Source organism: Fundulus heteroclitus, unplaced genomic scaffold, assembly GCF_011125445.2.
Source record: "Fundulus heteroclitus isolate FHET01 unplaced genomic scaffold, MU-UCD_Fhet_4.1 scaffold_79, whole genome shotgun sequence".
In the NCBI taxonomy this organism is placed as follows: Eukaryota; Metazoa; Chordata; class Actinopteri; order Cyprinodontiformes; family Fundulidae; genus Fundulus; species Fundulus heteroclitus.
Window position 1 is genome coordinate 350,297 of NW_023397241.1, and position 21,730 is coordinate 372,026.

The 21,730-nt window shown below is 40.7% G+C and overlaps 1 protein-coding gene across 5 annotated transcripts in view; it reads left to right on the forward strand.

The window, feature by feature from the left end:
• Positions 1-21,730, forward strand: part of LOC105920987 (contactin-associated protein-like 2) — a 208,744-nt gene that overhangs the window by 111,101 nt on the left and 75,913 nt on the right. For 3 of the 5 annotated variants that reach the window (XM_036134287.1, XM_036134288.1, XM_036134291.1), the window contains 6 exons: positions 431-658; positions 743-876; positions 5,296-5,389; positions 13,831-14,061; positions 14,157-14,231; positions 20,371-21,226. In XM_036134287.1, coding sequence (XP_035990180.1) covers positions 431-658; positions 743-876; positions 5,296-5,389; positions 13,831-14,061; positions 14,157-14,231; positions 20,371-20,570 — 962 coding nt within the window. In that variant the 3' untranslated portion in view covers positions 20,571-21,226. Of the gene's footprint in view, positions 1-430; positions 659-742; positions 877-5,295; positions 5,390-13,830; positions 14,062-14,156; positions 14,232-20,370; positions 21,227-21,730 lie in introns of those variants that run through there. The other 2 variants (XM_036134290.1, XM_036134289.1) reach the window with 1 other exon arrangement.

The window sequence follows — 21,730 nt, forward strand, 5'->3', positions numbered from 1 at the left end:
CAAGTGTACTACACTCCACTGTAGAAAGAAGTAGAAAACACAGTTGTTTCCAACATTTATGCCTCTTACTTTCTTCCAAGAGTGACGCCGATTTCTGTCCAGGTATTGTTAACAATTTGTTGATCATAGTGATCAATCATAAAGATGTCTATATTTACGAACATCTGCCAGAAAGAGCGCTTGCTTGTCCGACATGTTTTCCGCAGGGGACTGTCTGCATAGTTAAAATTTTCCCAGATGCGCAGTGCAGAAAACCTTTGGCCGCGCGGTGAAGCGTGGAAGCCAAAATTATGTAATATGGGCGCGGACCTCACGGATGCGTCAAGCATAAACCCGGTTTAAGGGTGATGGGATGAATTCAGAAGACAAATTTTGTTGGTATGTATAATTACACTGACACATAAAAATCTTTCTTTCTTTTCTATGTCAGATGTAGGAGGATATTTTGAAGCAGGAACCCTGGTGCGTTATGATTTTCTGACAGATCATGGAGCATCTTTGCTGGGCGACCCAAGGAGCTTTTTAGATGTTGGTAATTTAGTCAACCTCACTCAGGAAGAGCTAGTCTTCAGTTTTAGCACGTACAGTGCTCCAAGCATTCTGATGTACATCAGTTCAAGATCCCAGGACTACATGGCTGTGGTACTGCGAAGCAATGGTGGGCTTGTCAACGCACCTTTAAGTTGTCAATAAAAACTTCTGTCATTTACATAAAACTTTATATGTATCTGCTGGTGTCCAGGGTCTCTTCAGGTCCGTTACAGTCTTGGTGGACTAGCAGAGCCTTACACCATAGATATTGATCATCGCAACATGGCCAATGGACAGCCACACACAGTAAACATAACAAGGAATTTAAGGAAGATTCAACTACAGGTTAGTGCCTCCATCCAGTCAATACTGTTTAACTTTAACTAACTAACTAACATTGGTAACTTTAATAATTCATATTGGAAATGTGCCAAAAGATATAATATGCTGGTGATGATTCTCAGTCATCCAGGTCAAGGTAAAAAAAACAAAAACAAAACAAAGGACACTCTTTTGAGGACTAAAATGTTCACATTTTGGACAAAGAAGATGGTTCGAAAGGGGTGTGAAGGAAGCCATCTACGTTAAGAAAGAAAACCCAACCTTAAACAGAGGAGGGGGCCTTAGGTTCCAACTCTCAAAAACTTACAGTAACGACCCCAATGACTCCCCATTTCAGAGGCGTGGACCAGTTTTGGTTCAGTTTGCAAGCCAACAATGACCTTAACGACTCCCCATTACTAAGGGGGTGGACCTGTTTCGGTTCAATTTGCATGTTATCTGAGCCATTACCAGGCCTTTGTTGGGCAGTACTATAAAGCTTGCTACTCCACACTACTCCAGACGTTTTGAATTGAGAAAGATTTCTGGATAGGAAGTGAAACGTCTTCAAACTTCGGAAAAAAAGTCCAGTTGTTTTTTTGTTTTTTTTTACTTTTTTGGAACAAAAGATATAATGGTCATTGCCGTGACCATGGAAATGGTTTTCCATTTTGTGGATACATTTTACTAAATTTTCTGGGTCTTACAAGCCGAGAAAAGATTAATGATTTACCAAGAAGAGGTCTTACTTCAGAGATTTATGCACCATGACACAAAACAAATAAAATGCTTGACAAACAAAATGTATCACAGTGTCAGACTTGGGCTCCATCTGAATACCTCTATTGTGTATGGACTCCTTAGTCCAGCTGCTCCCAAACATTTTTGACTACACACCCCCTTCTATGTCCCAACTGGGTTGACGCACACCCAATTCCCCACACCTTCAAAAAAAACATAAAACAAAGTGCAACAAGCATTTTTATAGCCATATTAAAGGTGGCATGTTTAATCTTGCTCAAATGACCAAAACACACATAATAACAAACAATTTGTTATTATTATTATTTGTGAGGATTAATGAAGTAGAGGCCACAAGCTAGGTGAGCATATACAGTACAATGCATAGAAGAAGATAACATCTTCTATATTTCATCTTAAAATTAAGGAAAAACAAAGTCTTCTTCTAAATAAAAAATTTTTTGTCTGAATACATTTTGTTATTTGTCAAAATTATAGTTTTTGAATTAGATTTTTACAAAGGAAATGTTTATTTACACATCTTTATTGTGTGGGGAAAAACATTGTGATTGTGTAATTATCAGACCACAATTACATTTTCCATCTTGCGCACACCCCTGACACTAGAGAGTGCGCAAGATGGAAAATGTAATTGTGGTCGATCACACTTTGGTAATCCCTGCTTTAGCCAAAGCGGTAGTGTGTTAGCGGTCGCCATAATAAGTGCTGTGCAAATAGTGTAGTCAGTAAGAAAGAAGGTAGGAAAAGAAGCCTATATGCTTCCTGTCACAGCTAATTTAGCATAGCAACCTCGTGATGTCCCTTACTAAGGAGCTATAAGGAATCCCACAATGGCCCACCTAACAGAAATGGCCAGAGAGAAGAGAGCGCACATTTTGTACTTAATTTTCGAAAGTCTTTAGGCTCGAATTTGACTTGCATCAGCCCTGTGTGTTTCTATCAAATAATTACGTTGGAGTTAAAGGCTGTCCGAAATCCGCTCAACAGTCCGAGGCTCTTTTCTTACCCACAATAGTGTTCTTACTGTTGACCCCATGAAAGGTCAAGGAACAGGAGCTAAGAGCAGGAGCAAGGAGCTATATTTAGATGTATTCCGATGGTGCCATGATTGCATCAGCAGATATTGCCACAAACGCATCGTGTTGCGCCTGTAACTTAGAGACAACTGAGCTGATATTATCACATGCAACTGCGGACAGTGGGATGCAAACTGTTGACAAAATTCCACTGGTGAGCTTAGTAACAAATATGGATAAAAAACGCACTAACCACTGAATATATAAGTGGCAGACACAACACTTCAAAGTAGCCTGTCCTGAATTACACCATTTGTTGTTGACGAGCACTGCTAATCCACCTCTTTTGCTGATCCTTTTTAATATTTCAGAAGAATCAAAATTTGCTTCATTTGCCGGGTATGTTTACACATACGAGGAATTTGACTCTGGATTGTACAATTCTTACAATTGTACAATTTTGTGTACTTCTACAATAACACAATAATGCAATAATAAAAATCACAATCTACAGCAGGGGTCACCAACCTTTTTGAAACTGAGAGCTACTTCATCAATACCATGTCATACGAAAGGTCTACCAGTACTGACCTTTGAACTACACCTTAGCTTTACGCAATATAAATGTTTATTCAATGCTTTTGTCATTTTTAAATCTATATAAATACAAGCATGATTAAAAAGGAAGAGCAAATGAATGAAATAGCAATTGAAATGCAACTCACTGGAGGGTTGTGCTATATTTTGAGCAGGCTTGTGGGCACCACATATGGTTCTTGGGGGCTACCTGGTGCCCGCGAGCACCATGTTGGTGACAGTTGTGCTATTACACGCTGTTTAAGTTATTTAATGTTTAGTAAATAACTCTATGTTTATTATGTATTGTCCAGTGAATATCAGCCCAACAGCTGATATTAGGACAATAGTTGAAATACAGGATGTGAGCACTGGTGTTCTTTTAACAGCAAAGTATGCACACATATAGAATACATGAGTGACAAATTCTCTCCAAGTTCAAGAATTTATTAACATAAATAAAATGAACATCCAGAAAGCATCACTATAAAATGCTGTTTACCTGAATTAACAGTATATTTCAATCAACAAATCCTCTCTACTAGGGTAGTGAAACTTAACTATAACTACTAAGCAAATTGAAGATAAAAATAAGCTAAGGAACTATGCACACACAAAAGAAACAAAAGACAAAATAAAATAGTTGATCACCAGCACCTGAATGATTCAGTGAATCATGGTTCATTCTCTGCACTTTATATTGTAATGCTGCCTATTCCACCTGCAATCCCTTACACTGTTGTATGTTGTATGCAACGAAATTTTGTTCTGTATGCACTCTGTACATACAAAATTACAATAAAGTTGTCTAAGTCTAAGTCATCTTAAAGAAAGTGGAATGTGGTCAAATTAGCTTAAATAATTTAGAACAACGTTTGGTGTGTGTCTGAACCCATTTACAATGTAAATCTTGAGTCAAACAAACATTTGATAAAATAACATTTTAAAGAATGATTTGCTCAGTAAAACATTAAGGACGCATGATTTTATTAATGTGATTATTCCTCTGGGAAGCTAGAGGTCGCTGTAGCAATCGGTCACTAAATGGGTTAATCCTAAAGTTATACAAAACACCATCAAATCAACATTTATATTCCATATTAATGCAGTAATAATGCTTATATTACTATCGAACGATGGTGGAACGAAATTAAACAAACCTTATGTTTAAAAGAACCGAAGTCACGTGGTAGCCTGAATGATAATAGCACGGGAAGCTAATAGCATTATGCTAGCAGACATTCGGCGTTAATTTAAAAAAGCTTCAGCTCTATTTTTGTCATAATGAGCAGACCAGAAAACACAAACATCATTATCCCCTCAATGTAAAAAACCCTTATGGAAATAAAGTTTGGTATAATCGTAAAACCACATTCGATCTTCATCAGCATGGCATGGTTTCAAAGAAGCTAGCGGGAGCTATCCTGTATGTGTTTTAAAACACAGTGAAAACGCATTAAGTAAACCATTCTAAATAAACCATTTAACTTTCCCTGCTTGACTCTGCAAAACCTGTCGGTGCCTCCATGTCAGTTTGGTTCAGTTTCGGCATCAAGTTGGAAGCATTTAAAGCAGGCTCTGCAGTTAGCTGAAACGTGGCTTTTAGAAGGCTCTAGGGTCCTTCATGCGGATCTCAGGCCTTTAAATGGGATTGTAGTATGGGGAAGCGGGGCCTCTACTCAGTTTCCCTGGCATAGCTACTGTCATGAGTCTTTGAACCGGTTGCGGCGGGGGATTTCAGATCAGGTTTTCCTCTCAGCTTGGCCTAGACGCAGGTTAGGAGACCGCTCCATGCCGTCTCGAGTCAGCTTTCCTGCAACAGCTGAGAAAAATCACAAGTTAATCCGTTAATTCATGAGGTGAGATCAAAGCTTAACATATCAATCAAACCGAAAAGTGAAATGCTGCTGGCAATACCAGATTTGACATCCAGTTAATTTATTTCAATTCAGTTTATTTCTATAGCGACAATTTACAACAAATGTCACCTCACAGAATTTTTACCCACTTAATGAAAATAATGCTCAAATTATGTACAGAAGTATAAAACATCAAATAAACGTTTGCTTTCTGTCTTTGTTTTTACCAGCTTGATCACTATACCACATCAACATACATGCTACCCGAAGCTTCTGACACACAGTTCAACTTGGTCAAAAGTATCTTTCTTGGAAAGGTCTTTGGTAAGTTTTTTGGGTGGTTGTGTTTTACACTGAGGCTGACTGATCTTTATTAGAGACCGAAGAAGTTCTAAAATTTAAAGCTTTTTTACTATCTGTTTTATCAATACATTTTCAGTTTGACACTTGCAGAACTAAAAAGCCTGAGTAATATCTGTTTGACTTTATTTCTGGTTTTGTGCGTTTGATGCTTCGTCCCATTCTGTGTTTATTTTTCTATTTTAGAAGTTTTGTTTTTGTAGTCATTTGTGTATTCTGTTAGTTATTGTCCCCTGATACTCTTGCTTCTTCTTATTGCTGTTTAGTTATTGTCACTTAGTGCCCCACCTCTTGTTCCGTCGCAGATGGAGTTAGGCAGTTTCCAGGCCTCACTTGTCTGTTTACTCCATTGTTCTCCGTGTTTAATCTTTTGGTTAATTTTTATCTGACTTCCACATATTTCTGTTTTTTTCTATAAGTTAGGTTTTCATCACTTTTATGCAGATCTTGATGTTCAATTCCGATTCTTTGCTGAAATCAGATCTTTTTCAGGAGGCCAAATATAGTACTATTAAATGCAACCACCATCAGACTTCTGTCTGAATGGTTCAGGACTGCAAAGTGACGCGCATGCACAGATAACAGGAGATGTCACACAGCAGCACGCTGTTTACAGAAGTAATGCTTAATGTCTTGTCATTGTTTTTAGAAGGGTTTAATAAAGTTTAGTTAAAAAAACGCTAAAAAAACGCAGATGCCAGCCAGCATTTTTCCTTGTTGTTATTAGAAAGCTGTTGAGCAATGGGAGCCGACAATATTAAGACCACAGCATAGCGAGACTAAATAAGGTAAGAAGAAAGCAGCACAGCTATTAACAATGGTCTTTTATGGAGCGCTAACTGCTTCTCCTGTGTGTGGATGTGTAATGAGAGACAAAAGAGTGACATGAAAGACGGATAAAATGCGACATGACCATTCAGACCGTGGAGGCTTTGAAAAATATCCAATACTTATCTAAATTAATTCAATTCAATTCAATTTTGTTTATATAGCGCCAATTCATAAAACATGTCATCTCAAGGCACTTTATAAAGTCAAATTCAATCATATTATACAGAGTCGGTCAGATTATACAGATTGATAAGAAATTTCCTATATAAAGCCGGGCGTACACTGTACGAGTTTTTCAGTCGTGGTACTTATATACATCTCAAACTGTGCGACGGAACCGCGGGGTTTAAAAAGTTCACCGCTCACGATCTGTGCGGCGCTCACGATCCTCCGCTCGCGCGGGGGGGGGGGGGGGGGGGGGGGTGTGCCGAAACAGGCGACAGGCGGCGGACCGCGGAGGAGTGCCGAAACAGGCGGCGGACCGCGGAGGAGTGCCGAAATAGGCGGCGGACCGCGGAGGAGTGCCGAAACAGGCGGCCAGCGCGTTGCCGCCCTCCCCAACGCCAGGGCGGAGGTCGCTTCAGGGACGCCCGCTTCCCTCCCTCCGCTGGCGGGGACGGAGAGGAGGGGAGGGCGCCCCCTCGTAGCTCTGCTTGAACAGCAGGATGCGCTCACGAAAACCTCACGACAGCCGACTGAATTTCAAACATGTTTCATTTTCACCGATCGTCCGATTCCTGATCGGGAGGTAGTCGTGAGAAGCCAGTCCCCCCTCCTCCCCCCCTCTACGATCAAGCTGAAATTCGGCCGATTCAAAAAATGCCCGCACGACTGAAGAATCGGCCCGAATAGGGCAAAAACTCGTACAGTGTACGCCCGGCTTAAGGGAACCAGTTGATTGCATAAAAGTCCCGACAAGCAGCATTCACTCCTGGAAAAGCGTAGAGCCACAGGGAGAGTCGTCTGCATTGTCCATGGCTTTGCACCAATCCCTCAATACTGAGCAAGCATGAAGCGACAGCAGAAACAAAAACTCCCCATTAACGAGAAGGAAAAACCTCCAGCAGAACCGGGCTCAGTATGAACGGTCATCTACCTCGACCGACTGGGGGTTACAGAAGACAGAGCAGAGACACAACAAGACAGACAAACAAGCACAGAAGCACACATTGATCCAGTAATCTGTTCTACATTAGATGGTAAAAGCGGGTGATCTGTCTTCCCTGGATGATGTCACAGCTAACAGAACGCCAGACCAGTGTACCAGTGAGCAAAAAGTTAAAAGCTGAAATGACAGCAGTCATTTCAATGTAATGCAATGCAAATCTGGAGAACAGTAGAAATCAGTAGAGTGGCCGTGATGTCCTCCAGTAGCCTAAGCCTATAGCAGCATAACTATTTAGCTCAGGGTAACATGAGCCACTCTAACTATACGCTTTGTCAAAAAGGAAAGTTTTAAGATTAGTCTTAAAAGTAGACAGGGTGTCTGCCTCACGGACCAAACCTGGGAGTTGGTTCCATAGGAGAGGAGCCTGATAGCTAAAGGATCTGCCTCCCATTCTACTTTTAGAGACTCTAGGAACCACCAGCAGACCTGCACTTTGAGAGCGAAGTGCTCTGTTAGGAACATACGGGGTAATCAGAGCTCTGATATATGATGGAGCTTGATTATTAAGGGCTTTATACATTAGAAGAAGAATTTTAAATTATATTCTTGATTTAACAGGAAGCCAATGAAGAGTTGCTAAAATTGGAGAAATATGATCCCTCTTGCTGATTTTCATCAGAACTCTTGCTGCAGCATTTTGGATCAGCTGAAGACTTTGAGCTGCATTTTGTGTTCTTCCAGATAGTAAACAATTACAATAGTCCAGCCTTGAAGTAACAAATACATGGACTAGTTTTTCAGCATCACCCCTGGACAGAATGTTTCTAATTTTGGCAATATTCTTGATGTGAAAAAAGGAAACTCTGGAAACCTGTTTAATATGGGATTTAAATGACATGTCTTGGTCAAAAATAACACCAATTTTTTTTACTTTATTACCAGAGGCCAAGTTAATGCCATCCACATTAAGTGATTGATTAAGAAGTTTATTTTTTGAGGACTCTGGCCCAAAGATTACAACTTTACAACAACAACAACACCAACAGCTGCTGGTGCAACTATGTGGCAGTGATCCAGCAGCACTGTTCTCCTGACCTGGAATCCTTCATCATAAACTGTAAGCCTTTTTATTCACGCCGCAAGTTTGCTTCATTCATTCTGGTCGGTGTTTACATTGCGGCGTATGCAAACGTGCAGGTCGCACAGGGCACGCTCGCAGACCAGATACTGAGTGTGGAGCAGAGCAATCCGGACTCCTTAGTTATTGTCCTTGGTGACTTTAACAAAGGAAACCTCACTCATGAACTTCCTAAATATAGACAGTTTATTAAATGTTCGACCAGAGAGGAAAACATTCTGGATCACTGTTACACTACAGTCAGAGATGCTTATCAAGCAGTCCCCCGTGTTGCACTGGGCCAGTCTGACCACGTCATGGTTCACCTGATTCCTGCTTACAGGCAGAAACTAAAGCTCTGCAAACCTGTAGTGAGGACATCAAAAATGTGGACCCGTGAGGCTGTGGAGGATCTTCAGGCGTGTTTGGATTCTACTGACTGGGATGTCTTCAGGGCTGCTACCAACAGTCTGGATGAGTTCACAGAGGTTGTGACATCATATATCAGCTTATGTGAGGACTGCTGTGTTCCATCACGAACCAGGGTGAGTTGCAATAACGATAAACCCTGGTTCACAGCCAAACTCAGAAGGCTAAGGTTGGAGAAGGCCTTCAGGAATGGGGACAAATGCAGATTCAGAGATGCAAAATACAAGTTTAGCAAGGCGGTGAAAGAGGCTAAACGACTGTATTCTGAGAAGCTGCAAAACCAGTTTTCAGCGAACGACTCTGCTTCTGTCTGGAAAAGGCTTAGGCAGATCACAAACTACAAGCCTAAAGCCCCCTACTCCATGAACGACCGATACTTAGCCAACGACCTGAACAACTTCTACTGTTGTTTCGACAGTCAAAGGCACAGTCCTGCATCCACCCCCCACGACACCACCCAACAGATCACCTCCACCTCCTCCTCAGTGACAACTCTTTCCATACACGAGAGAGATGTTAACAAACTCTTCAAAAGACAGAACCCCCAGAAAGCTGCTGGACCAGACTCTGTCTCTCCATCCACCCTAAAGCAATTTGCTGATCAGCTGTCTCCAGTATTCACAGACATTTTTAACACCTCACTGGTGACATGTCATGTACCAGCCTGCTTCAAATCCTCCACTATTATCCCTGTTCCCAAGAAGCCAAGGACCACAGGACTTAATGACTTTAGACCTGTCGCTCTGACCTCTGTGGTTATGAAGTCCTTTGAGCGCCTTGTGCTTTCAAACTTAAAAGAAATCACCGATCCCCTCCTGGACCCCTTACAGTTTGCCTACAGAGCCAACAGGTCTGCAGATGACGCTGTCAACTTGGCCCTTCACTACATCCTCCGGTACCTGGACTCTGCAGGAACCTACGCCAGGATCCTGTTTGTGGATTTCAGCTCTGCCTTCAACACAATCATCCCAGCTCTGCTTCAAGAGAAGCTCTCCCGACTGAATGTGCCTGACTCCACCTGCAGGTGAATCACAAACTTCCTGTCTGACAGGAAGCAGCACATGAAGCACGGAAAACATGACTCTGACTCACAGCTCATCAGCACTGGTTCCCCCCAGGGCTGTGTTCTTTCTCCTCTGCTCTTCTCTCTGTACACCAACAGCTGCACCTCCAGTCATCAGTCTGTCAAGCTCTTGAAGTTTGCGGACGACACCACTCTAATCAGACTTATCTCTGATGGTGACGAGTCCACCTACAGGTGGGAGGCTAACCATCTGGCGATCTGGTGCAGGGAGAACAACCTGGAGCTCAACGCTGTAAAAACATTGGAGATGGTTGTGGACTTCAGGAAGAACTCAGTCCAAGCTACCCCATCACCCTCTGTGACTCCACAATTGACACTTCCTGGGAACTATCATCTCCCAGGATCTAAAGTGGGAGCTCAACATCAACTCCCTCACCAAGAAAGCCCAGCAGAGGATGTACTTCCTGTGGCAGCTGAAGAAATTCAACCTGCCAAGGACAATGATGGTGCAGTTCTACTCCTCCATCATTGAGTCCATCCTCACCTCCTCCATCACCATCTGGTACGCTGGTGCCACCGCCAAGGACAAAAGCAGACTGCAGCGTGTCATCCGGTCTGCAGAGAAGGTTATTGGCTGCAATCTTCCATCTCTCCAGGACCTGTACGCCTCCAGGACTCTGAGGCGTGCAGGGAAGATTGTGGCTGATCCCTCGCACCCCAGTCACAGACTATTTTAGACACTTCCCTCTGGCAGGAGGCTGAGGTCCATCAGGACCAAAACCTCACGCCACAAGAACAGTTTCTTCCCATCCGCTACCGTCCTTATCAACAATGCCAAGAGAATTGTGCCCCGTGACACTGGAGTCTGCCTCTCCCCTGTTCTGGACTAACAAGCTTCTGCGTTACATTAACACACAGTCTACTGTGTGTATATAGCTTCCGTATATCTGTATATATATATATTCTATTTTATTTTGTTTTGTCTGCACCATCAACACCAAGTCAAATTCCTTGTAAGTGCAAACCTACTTGGCAATAAACTTGATTCTGATTCTGATGAACAAACTGCAATCTGTCCGATAGATAAGATTTAAACCAGCCAAATGCTTTCCCCTTAATCCCTACAGTATGATCAAGTCTTTGTAGGAGAATATTGTGATCAACTGTGTCAAATGCAGCACTGAGATCTAGCAGGACAAGTACAGACACAAGTCCATTATCTGAGGCCATGAGAATATTATTAGTGACGTTCACCAGAGCTATTTCAGTGCTTTGATGAGCTCTAAAGCCTGACTGAAACTCCTCACATAGGTTATCACTTTGTAAATGTTCACAAAGTTGATTAGCAACTACTTTCTCAAGACTTTTAGATAAGAAAAGAAGATTTGATATAGGTCTGTAATTTACTAACTCATCTTGATCAAGAGATGGTTACTTAAGTAAAGGTTTAATAACAGCTACTTTAAAGGAGAAGTCCGGTCAAAATCAGAATTCAAACTGCTGAAAGTACTTTAAATATAAAACTACTACATACTGTGCAAAAAATTATACGTTTTTTTTATTATGAATCATTTTCATTTAATCATGTTTATGTGGAGGAATCCATCTTGGTCAAGAATAGTACTGTCACCTCCCATTTTTTGACGTCACTCGGCGGACCCGCAGTTGAGCAAGTTTCAACGCTCTGTTTGTCACGGCGCACTATTTTCCAACATGGCGACGATTGGTGCTCTGTATGAACCAGAGAGTGATGAAGTACTTAGTGACAGTGATGAGAGTTCCGTGGAGCTATCATCATCTGATAGCGATATGGATTTTTTTAGAAGAGTTTCTTGACAGAAACCGGACTTTTGACGGAATCCAGCGTACCTATTTCCAGTGCAAACTCAGTCGGGTCCTACAGTATATATGTATACACGGGTGTGTGTGTGTGTGTGTGTGTGCGCGCTCCGCCGCAGCACGGCTTTTCCGGCGCTGCAGCGGAGCGCGCACACACACACACACACACACAGCGGAGGAGAGATCGCGCTGAAGTGACTTAAGTTATACATTTTCCCTCTAGTAAATAGGGCAGGTGGTCATTATTGTATAAATATTAAAATATAAGAGCGTTCCAGCACATGCTGGGGCGGAGGGATACCACATCACATGTGGTATCCCTCCGCCCCTCTGCTCGGTGACCATCCCCGCAAATTCTAAATAAAAAATTCTAAAATAAAAATAACTTACCGAATATCCTCGCTCTCATGTCATGTTCAAAACATTCTTCATCGAAATGGTCGCTGCATATGACGTGTTTTCTCTCTGGCCAGAAGTTAGATGGCAAATCCGCTCTGTTCAAGTTGGCAATCCAGCAATGAGCCCGGTGGCTCATGAATCGGGAAGTTGAAATAAGCAATGTTTTTTTCTTCTTTTACCAGTTGTGTTGGAACATCCAATGGCCATGCACGTGGGCATTGTTGCTTTAACAATAGCTCTTGGGAATGTCAGCGGTGAAGTCCTCTGGAAATCCGAAAAAATTATTGATGATCGCAGCTGTGTAGAACGGCTCCTATTGACTTTGCATGGAAAGCGGAGAGAAATGCTGTCGCCGCTTCCGCTTTTCCACGCCCCAGGATGTGATGTCAAACGCCCCTTACTGCCCAAATATGGGCAGTAATGTCAGCCCCCATACACAGTGATTCAGACGACAATTTATGTTTTTATTTTCTTATTGATTAAAGATAATTTAATTAAATAACCACAAACGTATTAGTTTTAGTTATAGCTAATGATACCCTGATTTTTCCTTGTTGACCGGACTTCCCCTTTAAAAGCCTGTGGTACATATCCATTTACTAAGGATAGATTAATCATGTCTAAAATAGTGCCACTGATCAAAGGGAATACCTCCTTAAACAACTTGGTTGGGATAAGTACCACATATGGGCCAGATCGGCTTTTTTGGGGGGTGAAAAGATTGGAATTGGGCTGTTCACACTGCTGTCAAAAAAACAGATATGGGTCACATATGGGTCGCTTTTCCCTGCAGTGTGACCAGTGACATTGCATTTAGAAACTGAATTTGACTGGCTGCCACAGTTTAAATGATCCAGTGTTTGTGGCTCTAAATCATTTTATAGGTGATGGGTTCTGATTATTTTCTCTTTCTCCTCGGCCTGTATTTTCTCCATAGTAAGCTTACATGCAGAAAAGAGAAAGAAATCCAGATGTGAGTAGGAGATACTTGATTTAATTTAGGCAATCAGTCACAATTTATGTGCTTGATTTTCCTGCCTCGCTGCCCCCCTAGTTTGTCTTGAGCTTTGTCTTAATGATGCTGAAATGATAAGCAGCACAATTTCTTAGCTCAGGTAGAAATACTTTTAGAAATGAAATTTACATGAATTTTTCACCATGTATTAAAATGGCTTCAAAATTATGTTAAACTTGAAAACCCCTTCTCTTCAGATGGACTTTTTTTCTAATGTTCTTAATACTACTGCTGTAAAGCCTTATCTGAGTCACTGTTGAAGCTAAGTTTCACAAACCAAAACTGTCAAAATGCCTTTAATCATTCAGTTATGGTCCCAGGTTAGCCAGAGTGTCACAGGTTCTCTTCCAGTCCAATTCATTGACATAGTAGTAAGACCTACCTGCCGTAGCGATGTCTGATTGCAGCAGCTAACTCCATGTACTTGTTGTCGGAATGCTGCCCCCTGCTACGTTCTCTGGGTCTTGTGGAGTTTCTAGAGGGGAAGAAAACTGAAAAGCCATCTATAATATTTCTGTAACCATAAACTAGATGATAATGATCATTTTAAAAGTTTGGACAGTTTCCTGTAAGTAAACAGTTTGTCTCCAGGGAGCTTAGTGATCGTCTGACCACATCAAAGATTCCTGTGTTCTTTTTGTAGAAACTGGACAGATTGACCCCATTTTAATTGAACGCTACAACAGCCCAGGCTTTGTTGGATGCTTATCCAGAGTTCAGCTGAACAATGTGGCACCGCTGAAAGCAGCACTTCGTTCAGGCATGAAAGCTCCAGTCAGCATCCATGGAATACTGGTTCAGTCCAACTGTGGAGCCTCACCTCTGACCATCCCCCCCATCCAACCTGCTAATGACATCTGGCAAATAGATGCTGGTAGAATCCCACTCAAATTATCAAGAGAATTTTATGATGATATCTATATGTCTGTCCTAGTTCAATTAGATAACAAATGTTTGTTGTATCTGCAGGTTCAGCGCTTTTCTCCTTTAAAGATGAAAAGACTGGTGCTGATGCTGTTCATCACAATTTTGCAGTGATTGGAGGTAAATAATCTTTTCAAGTGCAGCTTTATTTACAGCTGCAACACTTTTTCTAAAAGAAATAATAGATATTTCTAAATGTTTCAAGTTTCAAGTGTGTTGTGCAATTATACACTGTTTAAAGTTATTTAATGTTTCATAAATAACTCTCTGTTAAGTATTGTCTGGTGATGATCAGCTCTTAAGCTGATTTTAAAACAATGGTTGAAAGGGATGAATTCGAGCACTAGCGATCTTTTAACAGCAAATTCTGCACACACATAGAATAAAGGAGTGACAACTTCTTTTCAAGTCCAATAATTTAATAACAAAAATAAAATTAACATCCAGAGAACATCACTATGTAATGCTGTTTATCTGAATAAAGACTATATTTTGATTAACAAATCCTCTCTACTAGGCTAGTGAAACTTAACTAAACTACTAAGCAAAATGAAGATAAAAAGAAACTAAGCTAAGGAACTATTTATATGCAAAGATAAACAAAAGACAAAACAAAAGTGGTTGATCATAATCATAATAATTCAGTGAATCACATTCACTGCAGATCTGATAAAAAAAGCATGGAATAGAGTTAAGTTAGCTTAACGAATTTAGAAAAACATTTGGCATGTGTTTCAATCCATTCACAATGCGAATACCAAGTTAACCAGAACATTATTTTGAGTAAATAACATTCTAAAGACTGATTTGCTCAGTAATTCTGAGCAAATCAGTTGGAATGGCTCCACCTTTTACTGATTTGCTCAGTAAATTCTAGGGCTTAGGAGCCCTAGAATTTATCATGCTAAAAATGTTTACTTTAACGTTACCAAAATGCCTTTAAATCGACATTAATATTCCATATTAATGCGAGAATAAGGTTCATAGCACTATCGAATGACGGCGGAGCAGAACAAACTAACTTTATGCTTGGAACGGGCTTTTGTAGGAAAACCGGAAATTGACCCCTTTGAATGTCCAGAAATCGGAAGCTACCAGAAGCTAATAGCATTTTGACTAGCGCATATTCTAACAAATAAAGGCTTCAGCTCATTGACTGCTGGAGATGGTCAACAGCCCCTCCACGACCTTCTTTGTTACAGAAAAGCGCAGGTGGAATAGTATTTATGATTTTTTAATTACTTTTTCTGAATCAGACCCAGTCAAACCGGGACATCGTTTCACATTCTGACCCTCCTTCTTCTTCTTAAAAAAAAGCGCATCATGCTAAATTAGCCGAGCTACAGCGTTACTCTTTCAGTTTTAAATAAAACATAACAGCAACAGACACACTTACCGAGGGAAGTTGTTGTCAGCTGTTTTATGCACTGAACTTTCTGACCTGCTGGTTTACATAAATCCAAAGAAAACCTTTGACTACCGCTACTTTCATTCATGCATCTGAGGTCAGTTTGAGATTTTATTTTAAAAGTTAAAATGATTGAACACCGATAAACCTCAGACTGGTAGATTTCCACTTTGCAAAGACCCACCCAACTCTCCTTCTGATTGGCTAATGTCCTAGCTCTGCCAGATTTCATTGGTTAAGCGCAGCTTCTGTTTAAAATCTTGAATAAAAAGTCTACACGGAACATTTTGCGCTCATTTTCCAAATGACGAAAGTCCCTCACAGCGACGGAAAACATTAAACCCCTGATAATATTACTTATTCAGATCAGAAGGGGGAGGAATGTATCCCCCCAGGGATAAAACACGAATGACCAGAGGGGGGGACGTCACAACCAGAGGGGGGGAAAATCCCCCCCAGCAAATCGCACCCTGGTTATAACTATAAAAACACACTCGACAATGACATGGTACCGAATGCTAGCAATTAGCTATTCCGTTAGCCCTTTGTTTTAAAGACATGTGGATGCATCACACCAACATTTTCAAATGAACCATTTAACCTCTCCCTTCTGAGAGAGGGGCCATCATTGCCTGGAATTCTCTTCCTCACAACCAAATTTTAATCATTCCCCATGTCACAGTTCACACAATTTAGTCATAGAGTGATGGCATAATATTTCCCTCTTCAAATCTGGTAAGGGGGATCCGATTCTCCATTTTCAGATTTGCCCATCCGCCATGATCTGGAATGATAAAGAGTCACTAGGGTTCCTGTGGAAGAGAGGACAGTCATTAAAAATTCAGTTCCATCAGAAGCTTGTCTCTGGAAAGTGTTGAGGCATTTTGGGCAGAGAGCTGACCCTAACTATAAAATATTCAGGCATCCATCCATCCATCAGATGTACCACAAAATAAAAAAAACAAAAACAAATTCTAAACACCATGGTGAAACTGTTGTTTAACCTCCACTTTCTTAAGTCCTAGAACAATAAGAAAGGGTTAAAACAGAATAAATCGTGTTAGAAATTATCTTTGACCTTATGCGGTGTGGCATGATAAGTTGCGCGGCTGCTTTCGGATTCAATCAGCTCGCTGTTTAATTTTGTTAAACATGCGACGATCTCGGTGAGAAAATCTCGGCAGATACTTTCAAAGTTTTCCTTTGTGATCATTTCTTTGGAATGGCTCCACCTTTTACCAATATTACCTTCTGGCTTTGCATTGTAAAAGGGTTGACATTCATCTGGCTGCCTAGGTTTTTGTGGCAGCCTGTCTCCAAACCTTTCAGTCTGCTGGATCACTGGAGATCTGAATTTGTGTCTTTTCTTAGGCCTGTTTCCTGTCTGGAGGTTTTAGACTCTAAGCTTGCTTTGTTTCCTGTCACATTGCAGACGAATGTTCCAAACAAGCTGGGCATATCTACGAATCTCATGCATGGAAAAGTTACTTTCCCTGCATTGCATGGTCACATCATAACATATACTCTCATGCAGATTATGAAGGAACAAAGACTTAAAAAGTGGGCTCTCTTCAGGACCTGGAGGATCCATCCCTGAGAATAAATGTTCCTTAAGCGATAGTAATAATCTCTGGGTGTTTCATTTTCCTGTTGAAAAATGGCGAAAGCGTTGAGAGTTATCGAAGCCTGATCCCTGTACACAGAATATTCTTCTCTTAACGCTTTGCAAAGAGCTGAATAACTGTCACGAATCTCTGGAGGAAGAGCTTTAATGAAAACATGAATGCTTCTAGCTGTTGTTTTCCAAATAAGCTTTAGTTTCTCACGAGATGAGGGAAATGGCAGGTTGAAAAGACAACGTTCAGCTTCCTTCAGATAATTATGAATGTTGGAATCATGATTATCTTGGTCAAGACGTTCTATGTCCTGAGCAAGGGACTCAAGTTGGAGAATACGGATACCGTAATTATGAGGTGGACCTGGACCACCTGGGAAGTCAAACTGGTTATGTTCATGACCTAATGGAGGTCTGTGAACCAACCTTTCATGTTAGGAAGAATGTTCCTGATCTAAGTGAGAGTTTTCCAAGGTGTGAACTCTGACATTTGGTGGGGGTTTAGGTTGGTGTGGGCCACCTGAGTGACTCTTCTGGCCCTTAGGGGGCAGGACAGAGTCAGGACAGGTGGTGGTATGAGTCAGGTGTGATGGCTGCTCATTCCTCCAATCTGAACCACCTGTGTCTGCAGAGTTATTTACCTGGTACTTTTTAGGGCTGTCCACCGCAGCAGGATGGTGCTGGAAGTGCACTGACTTCCAGCATCTCCAATGGAGTCTGTGGAAGTAGCTTCTGTAAACTAAAAATTTAGAGGTTCTGTTCTAAATTTTGGCAAGACTGGTTTTGTTCTAGGTGCTGCGTTAGAGGAGCGCCTCTGAACGGCTAGACTCGGATCAGTCATTGCACCACAGAAGTGTACTTGTAGGCTTTAAATAAAATTAAAATCATCGTCCATGGTGTCAAGTATCAAGTGAGATCCTGCATTGATGTGAGTAAAATGCAGTCCAAAGTCTGCACATGTCTTTTACTTGTAAACTCGACTGGTTTCTTCTTTGCTTTTCATCAACTGACTTCCTGCCTAAAATATCCACTCTGCTCCAGATTAACATGGAGTCGATGCAGTGAGCAGTAAAAATACAACAGTATGTCAGACAAGCGGAAATGCATCGTGGTGGAACCGCTCTGACTGAATAGAGTTGCTGTGATCAGCCACGAAGGCGCAGCACAGGTGCACCACGCCTCTCCCACGTTCAGTGGAACCCCAAGGTTAGACAGACAGAGAACCTGATTTGTTGTGCTTTAAAATATTTGTTACTAGAAAAGGAAGAGGAAGTGGTGTGGGAAGGCTAAACCTCAGCAGGTACAAGCGGGAGTCTGGTTAAGCTGAAAGCTAGCAGCTCACAGCAGGAGATGCTGACAGGCAGGTTAGCTAAGACTTGATAAAGGTCTGTGAGCCAGGCAAACACGATGAGGGCTGAACAGCAGATGCCTACCCCATCTGATCTCGATGGGGTAGGCAAGGTGCGAGGTCAAGAGCTCATTCCAGTTCATGTCCAGAATGAGGAAAGCCGATGAGGTATGCAACATGGGCAAGGCAAAAAACTGAAATCCATGAAACAGACTTGGGTCAGAAAACTTTGCAAAACAGGCCAGGAATGCTGGCTATCTACTCACACTGTGGCTTTCAAAATCTGGCATCGGCTGACGGAAGAATAGGAGTATATAAAGGCAGGCAGGTGAATGGAGTGAGCCTGATTGCGTTGTAGCGGAAGAAATGCAGGAGGATTGATTCCATGAGGAAAGGGAGAAAACTAGCATTAGCTAGGCCAGAACATGACAGAATTTACATTCGCCATATAGACCTGTTATGATACATTTTGCTGAACAACAATCTTTTCTAAAACTTATTGCGATAAATCATATTGTAATTTGGAGACCTTTTTTGACTAATATGATAATGGAATAATAACACAAGTATATCCTTTCGACCTACCAGCTCAGAAAAATTAAACAGAATTGAATCCAAAAAACTCCCACTCTGTAGCAGTTGTGTTTGGCTTTAACACCAATTTAATTTATTTTTAAAGTAGCGTTTGTCTAGCTGTCCCTCACCAGGCTCTCATTTTAACTTTGAGCATGTGCCCTACCTGACACAAGATGCCCCCCCCCCCCAATTACCCCCCACCTATGCACACATCTAGTGTTTATGTATCCAGTTAGCTTAGCGATTAACTTTTGTGTTAGTCATTCATTGTAGCTCCACTGTTCTAACTATATACATTTAACATGGCTTAGAGTCAAAAGAAGCAAACCGCGTACACGTTTATGAGAAGATGAAGAAGTCCTTAGTAGAAAGAAATAAGACCCGACTGGATTTGGGAGTCTTTTTTCACCGCAACCCCTGAGGAGTGGAAGACCTGGTAAGACGGTCTTGCGCATGTGCAGTTATTCAAAAAGGGACTTGGGGGAACTTCTGGAAAAGTCACTGACTCTATATTTAAGTAAAACGCTGACGAAACTTGGATAATGAAAGCTCCTTCAACATCTAATGTTCTTTTGGGGTGGATAAAGTGTTTTGTCCTGTTGCTTTATGTGGCTTAATAAGTCCTGCCGAGTATCCCAGCCATAGACCCAAAAGGTAATTCCTGGTTTTTGCCTTTTCTTTGTGACATGTGCTCCATCATGCTAGAACAGCATAGTCATCACCAAATTACTACTAAATTCTTAGGCATATTTGTTCCATTACAGTGTTTTGTGATAAATTCTGAATCCACTCTCTTAGATGAGAAGCATTAATACACGATTGGTTTCAGTAAAAAGTTGTATTAATAAAGTTACAATTTCAATCATTTCAAAGTCTCTCAGAATTACTAATCCATTCTTGTAGCTCATGTAGATACTGTTCAATGTGATAATGATGATACTCTTGCATTCTATTAAAAAAAAAAACATTTTTCTTTTTTTTTGCAAAAGATAAGGGGATTCATCCCCATTCTTTACTCTCTTGGTCGACAGTGCAGAAAGCCTGACTGTTCATGGGGAACAATAGTTTTTAAAGATTACGCAGTACGGACATGGCCACATTTCTTGTCTTTGATGACAACTCCTGTTTTTCTGACAATACTTTCATACTGTCTGTCTGCTTAAGCAGATCCTTCCAATTTTGACCAGATTAAACAATGCTGAATTTATAGCAACCTCATGTTTTTATTTAATGCTATTTATTATCCATTCTTGTATGCTTCTTATCTTTCATTAAACCCCTGTTATTGTTGGATTTTCTATTTTATTTTCAGGTACAATCTCCCTGGTCATCCTGTCAGTGTTGTGCATCTTGGTGTTCGTTATTCGCCATATGTTTCGTCACAAGGGCTCATACCACACTAACGAGGCCAAGGGCGCAGAGTCAGCAAACTGTGCTGATGCAGCCATTATAGTCAATGACCCAGCCTTCACTGAAACAATTGATGAGAGCAAGAAAGAGTGGTTCATCTGAAGTCTAGAATAGCCATGAACATGTCACATTGGGAAGATGGATTTTCTTTTTCAAGCTTTGGAGTATGTAGGCAGTGGAAGAGCTTTTATTTTAAAAACTTTGGGGACAACAGACACTATGTGAATACAGAGTAAGTGTTATGGCATAAAGCACAGCCAGAGCCTGTCTTAATCAATAAAGAATAAATAATGGCTTTGGGCAAATTTCTTTTAAAATGGACAATGCAACAAAGTAAAAACCTTCACAGGAGAGTGCCATAAAATCAAAGAATTAAAGTATCTTGGTGCATGTGACTTTTTTATCATTCTAAAATAAACTCTGTTTTGTCTTTTGTCAAGTTTTTTTATATATAAAAATGTTTTTAGCTTTACTTTAACCTTATTTGTATATTTATTTTTATATTATTTATCTTTGTTTTTTTTGTATGTTTGATCTTCATAAAATTTGAAAATGATTGTATAAATTATGCCACAAAACATCGCTATTTATAACTATTTGAATTTTATCGTTTGTTTTTACCATATTTAAACACTTGATCCATTTTGATTAAAATCTTTTTGTGTGTTTTTGCCTGCCTCTATGTAAAGATGATGAAGCTCTGACTGTCTTTGAAACATTTAGGCTTTTTTTATTGCATTTTACATGATAGCGTTGGCTCTTATATAGTTGTTGGTTTTAAATTTCAATTGTTTTAAATTATTTTAGGATTTTGTCAATACCACCAAATAATGACTTATTTTTGTCATTTTTCTTAAGTTGCCAAACTTTGTTTACCTTTTCAAGGTACTTGAAAATCTTTCACTATACTATTAAGTTTGTCAAATGATTTTTACAGAATTCTTTGGAAAGGACTGTGTAGCATCTGCCCCTTAAAAACAGTGCCTGTATTCACAAAGATTCTCAGAGAGCTTCTATCTTAGCCTAAAAATTCTTACCTAGGAGTCTTAAAAGTGATTTAGATTGCTGTTGAGAGTGACTCCGAGTGAGGTAATGATGGCATTTTTTATTTTAGTGAGGTGTGGTTGACCCCATTGCAAGGTGTGACGCCGTCTTTCAAGAGCTGTGATTGGTACACAGATTGGTACAAGAAAAAAAAAAGCCCTCCTAGTGATCAAAGGAGAGAAATTAAACAATTAGACTGGTTGAAGAAATGTGTAATG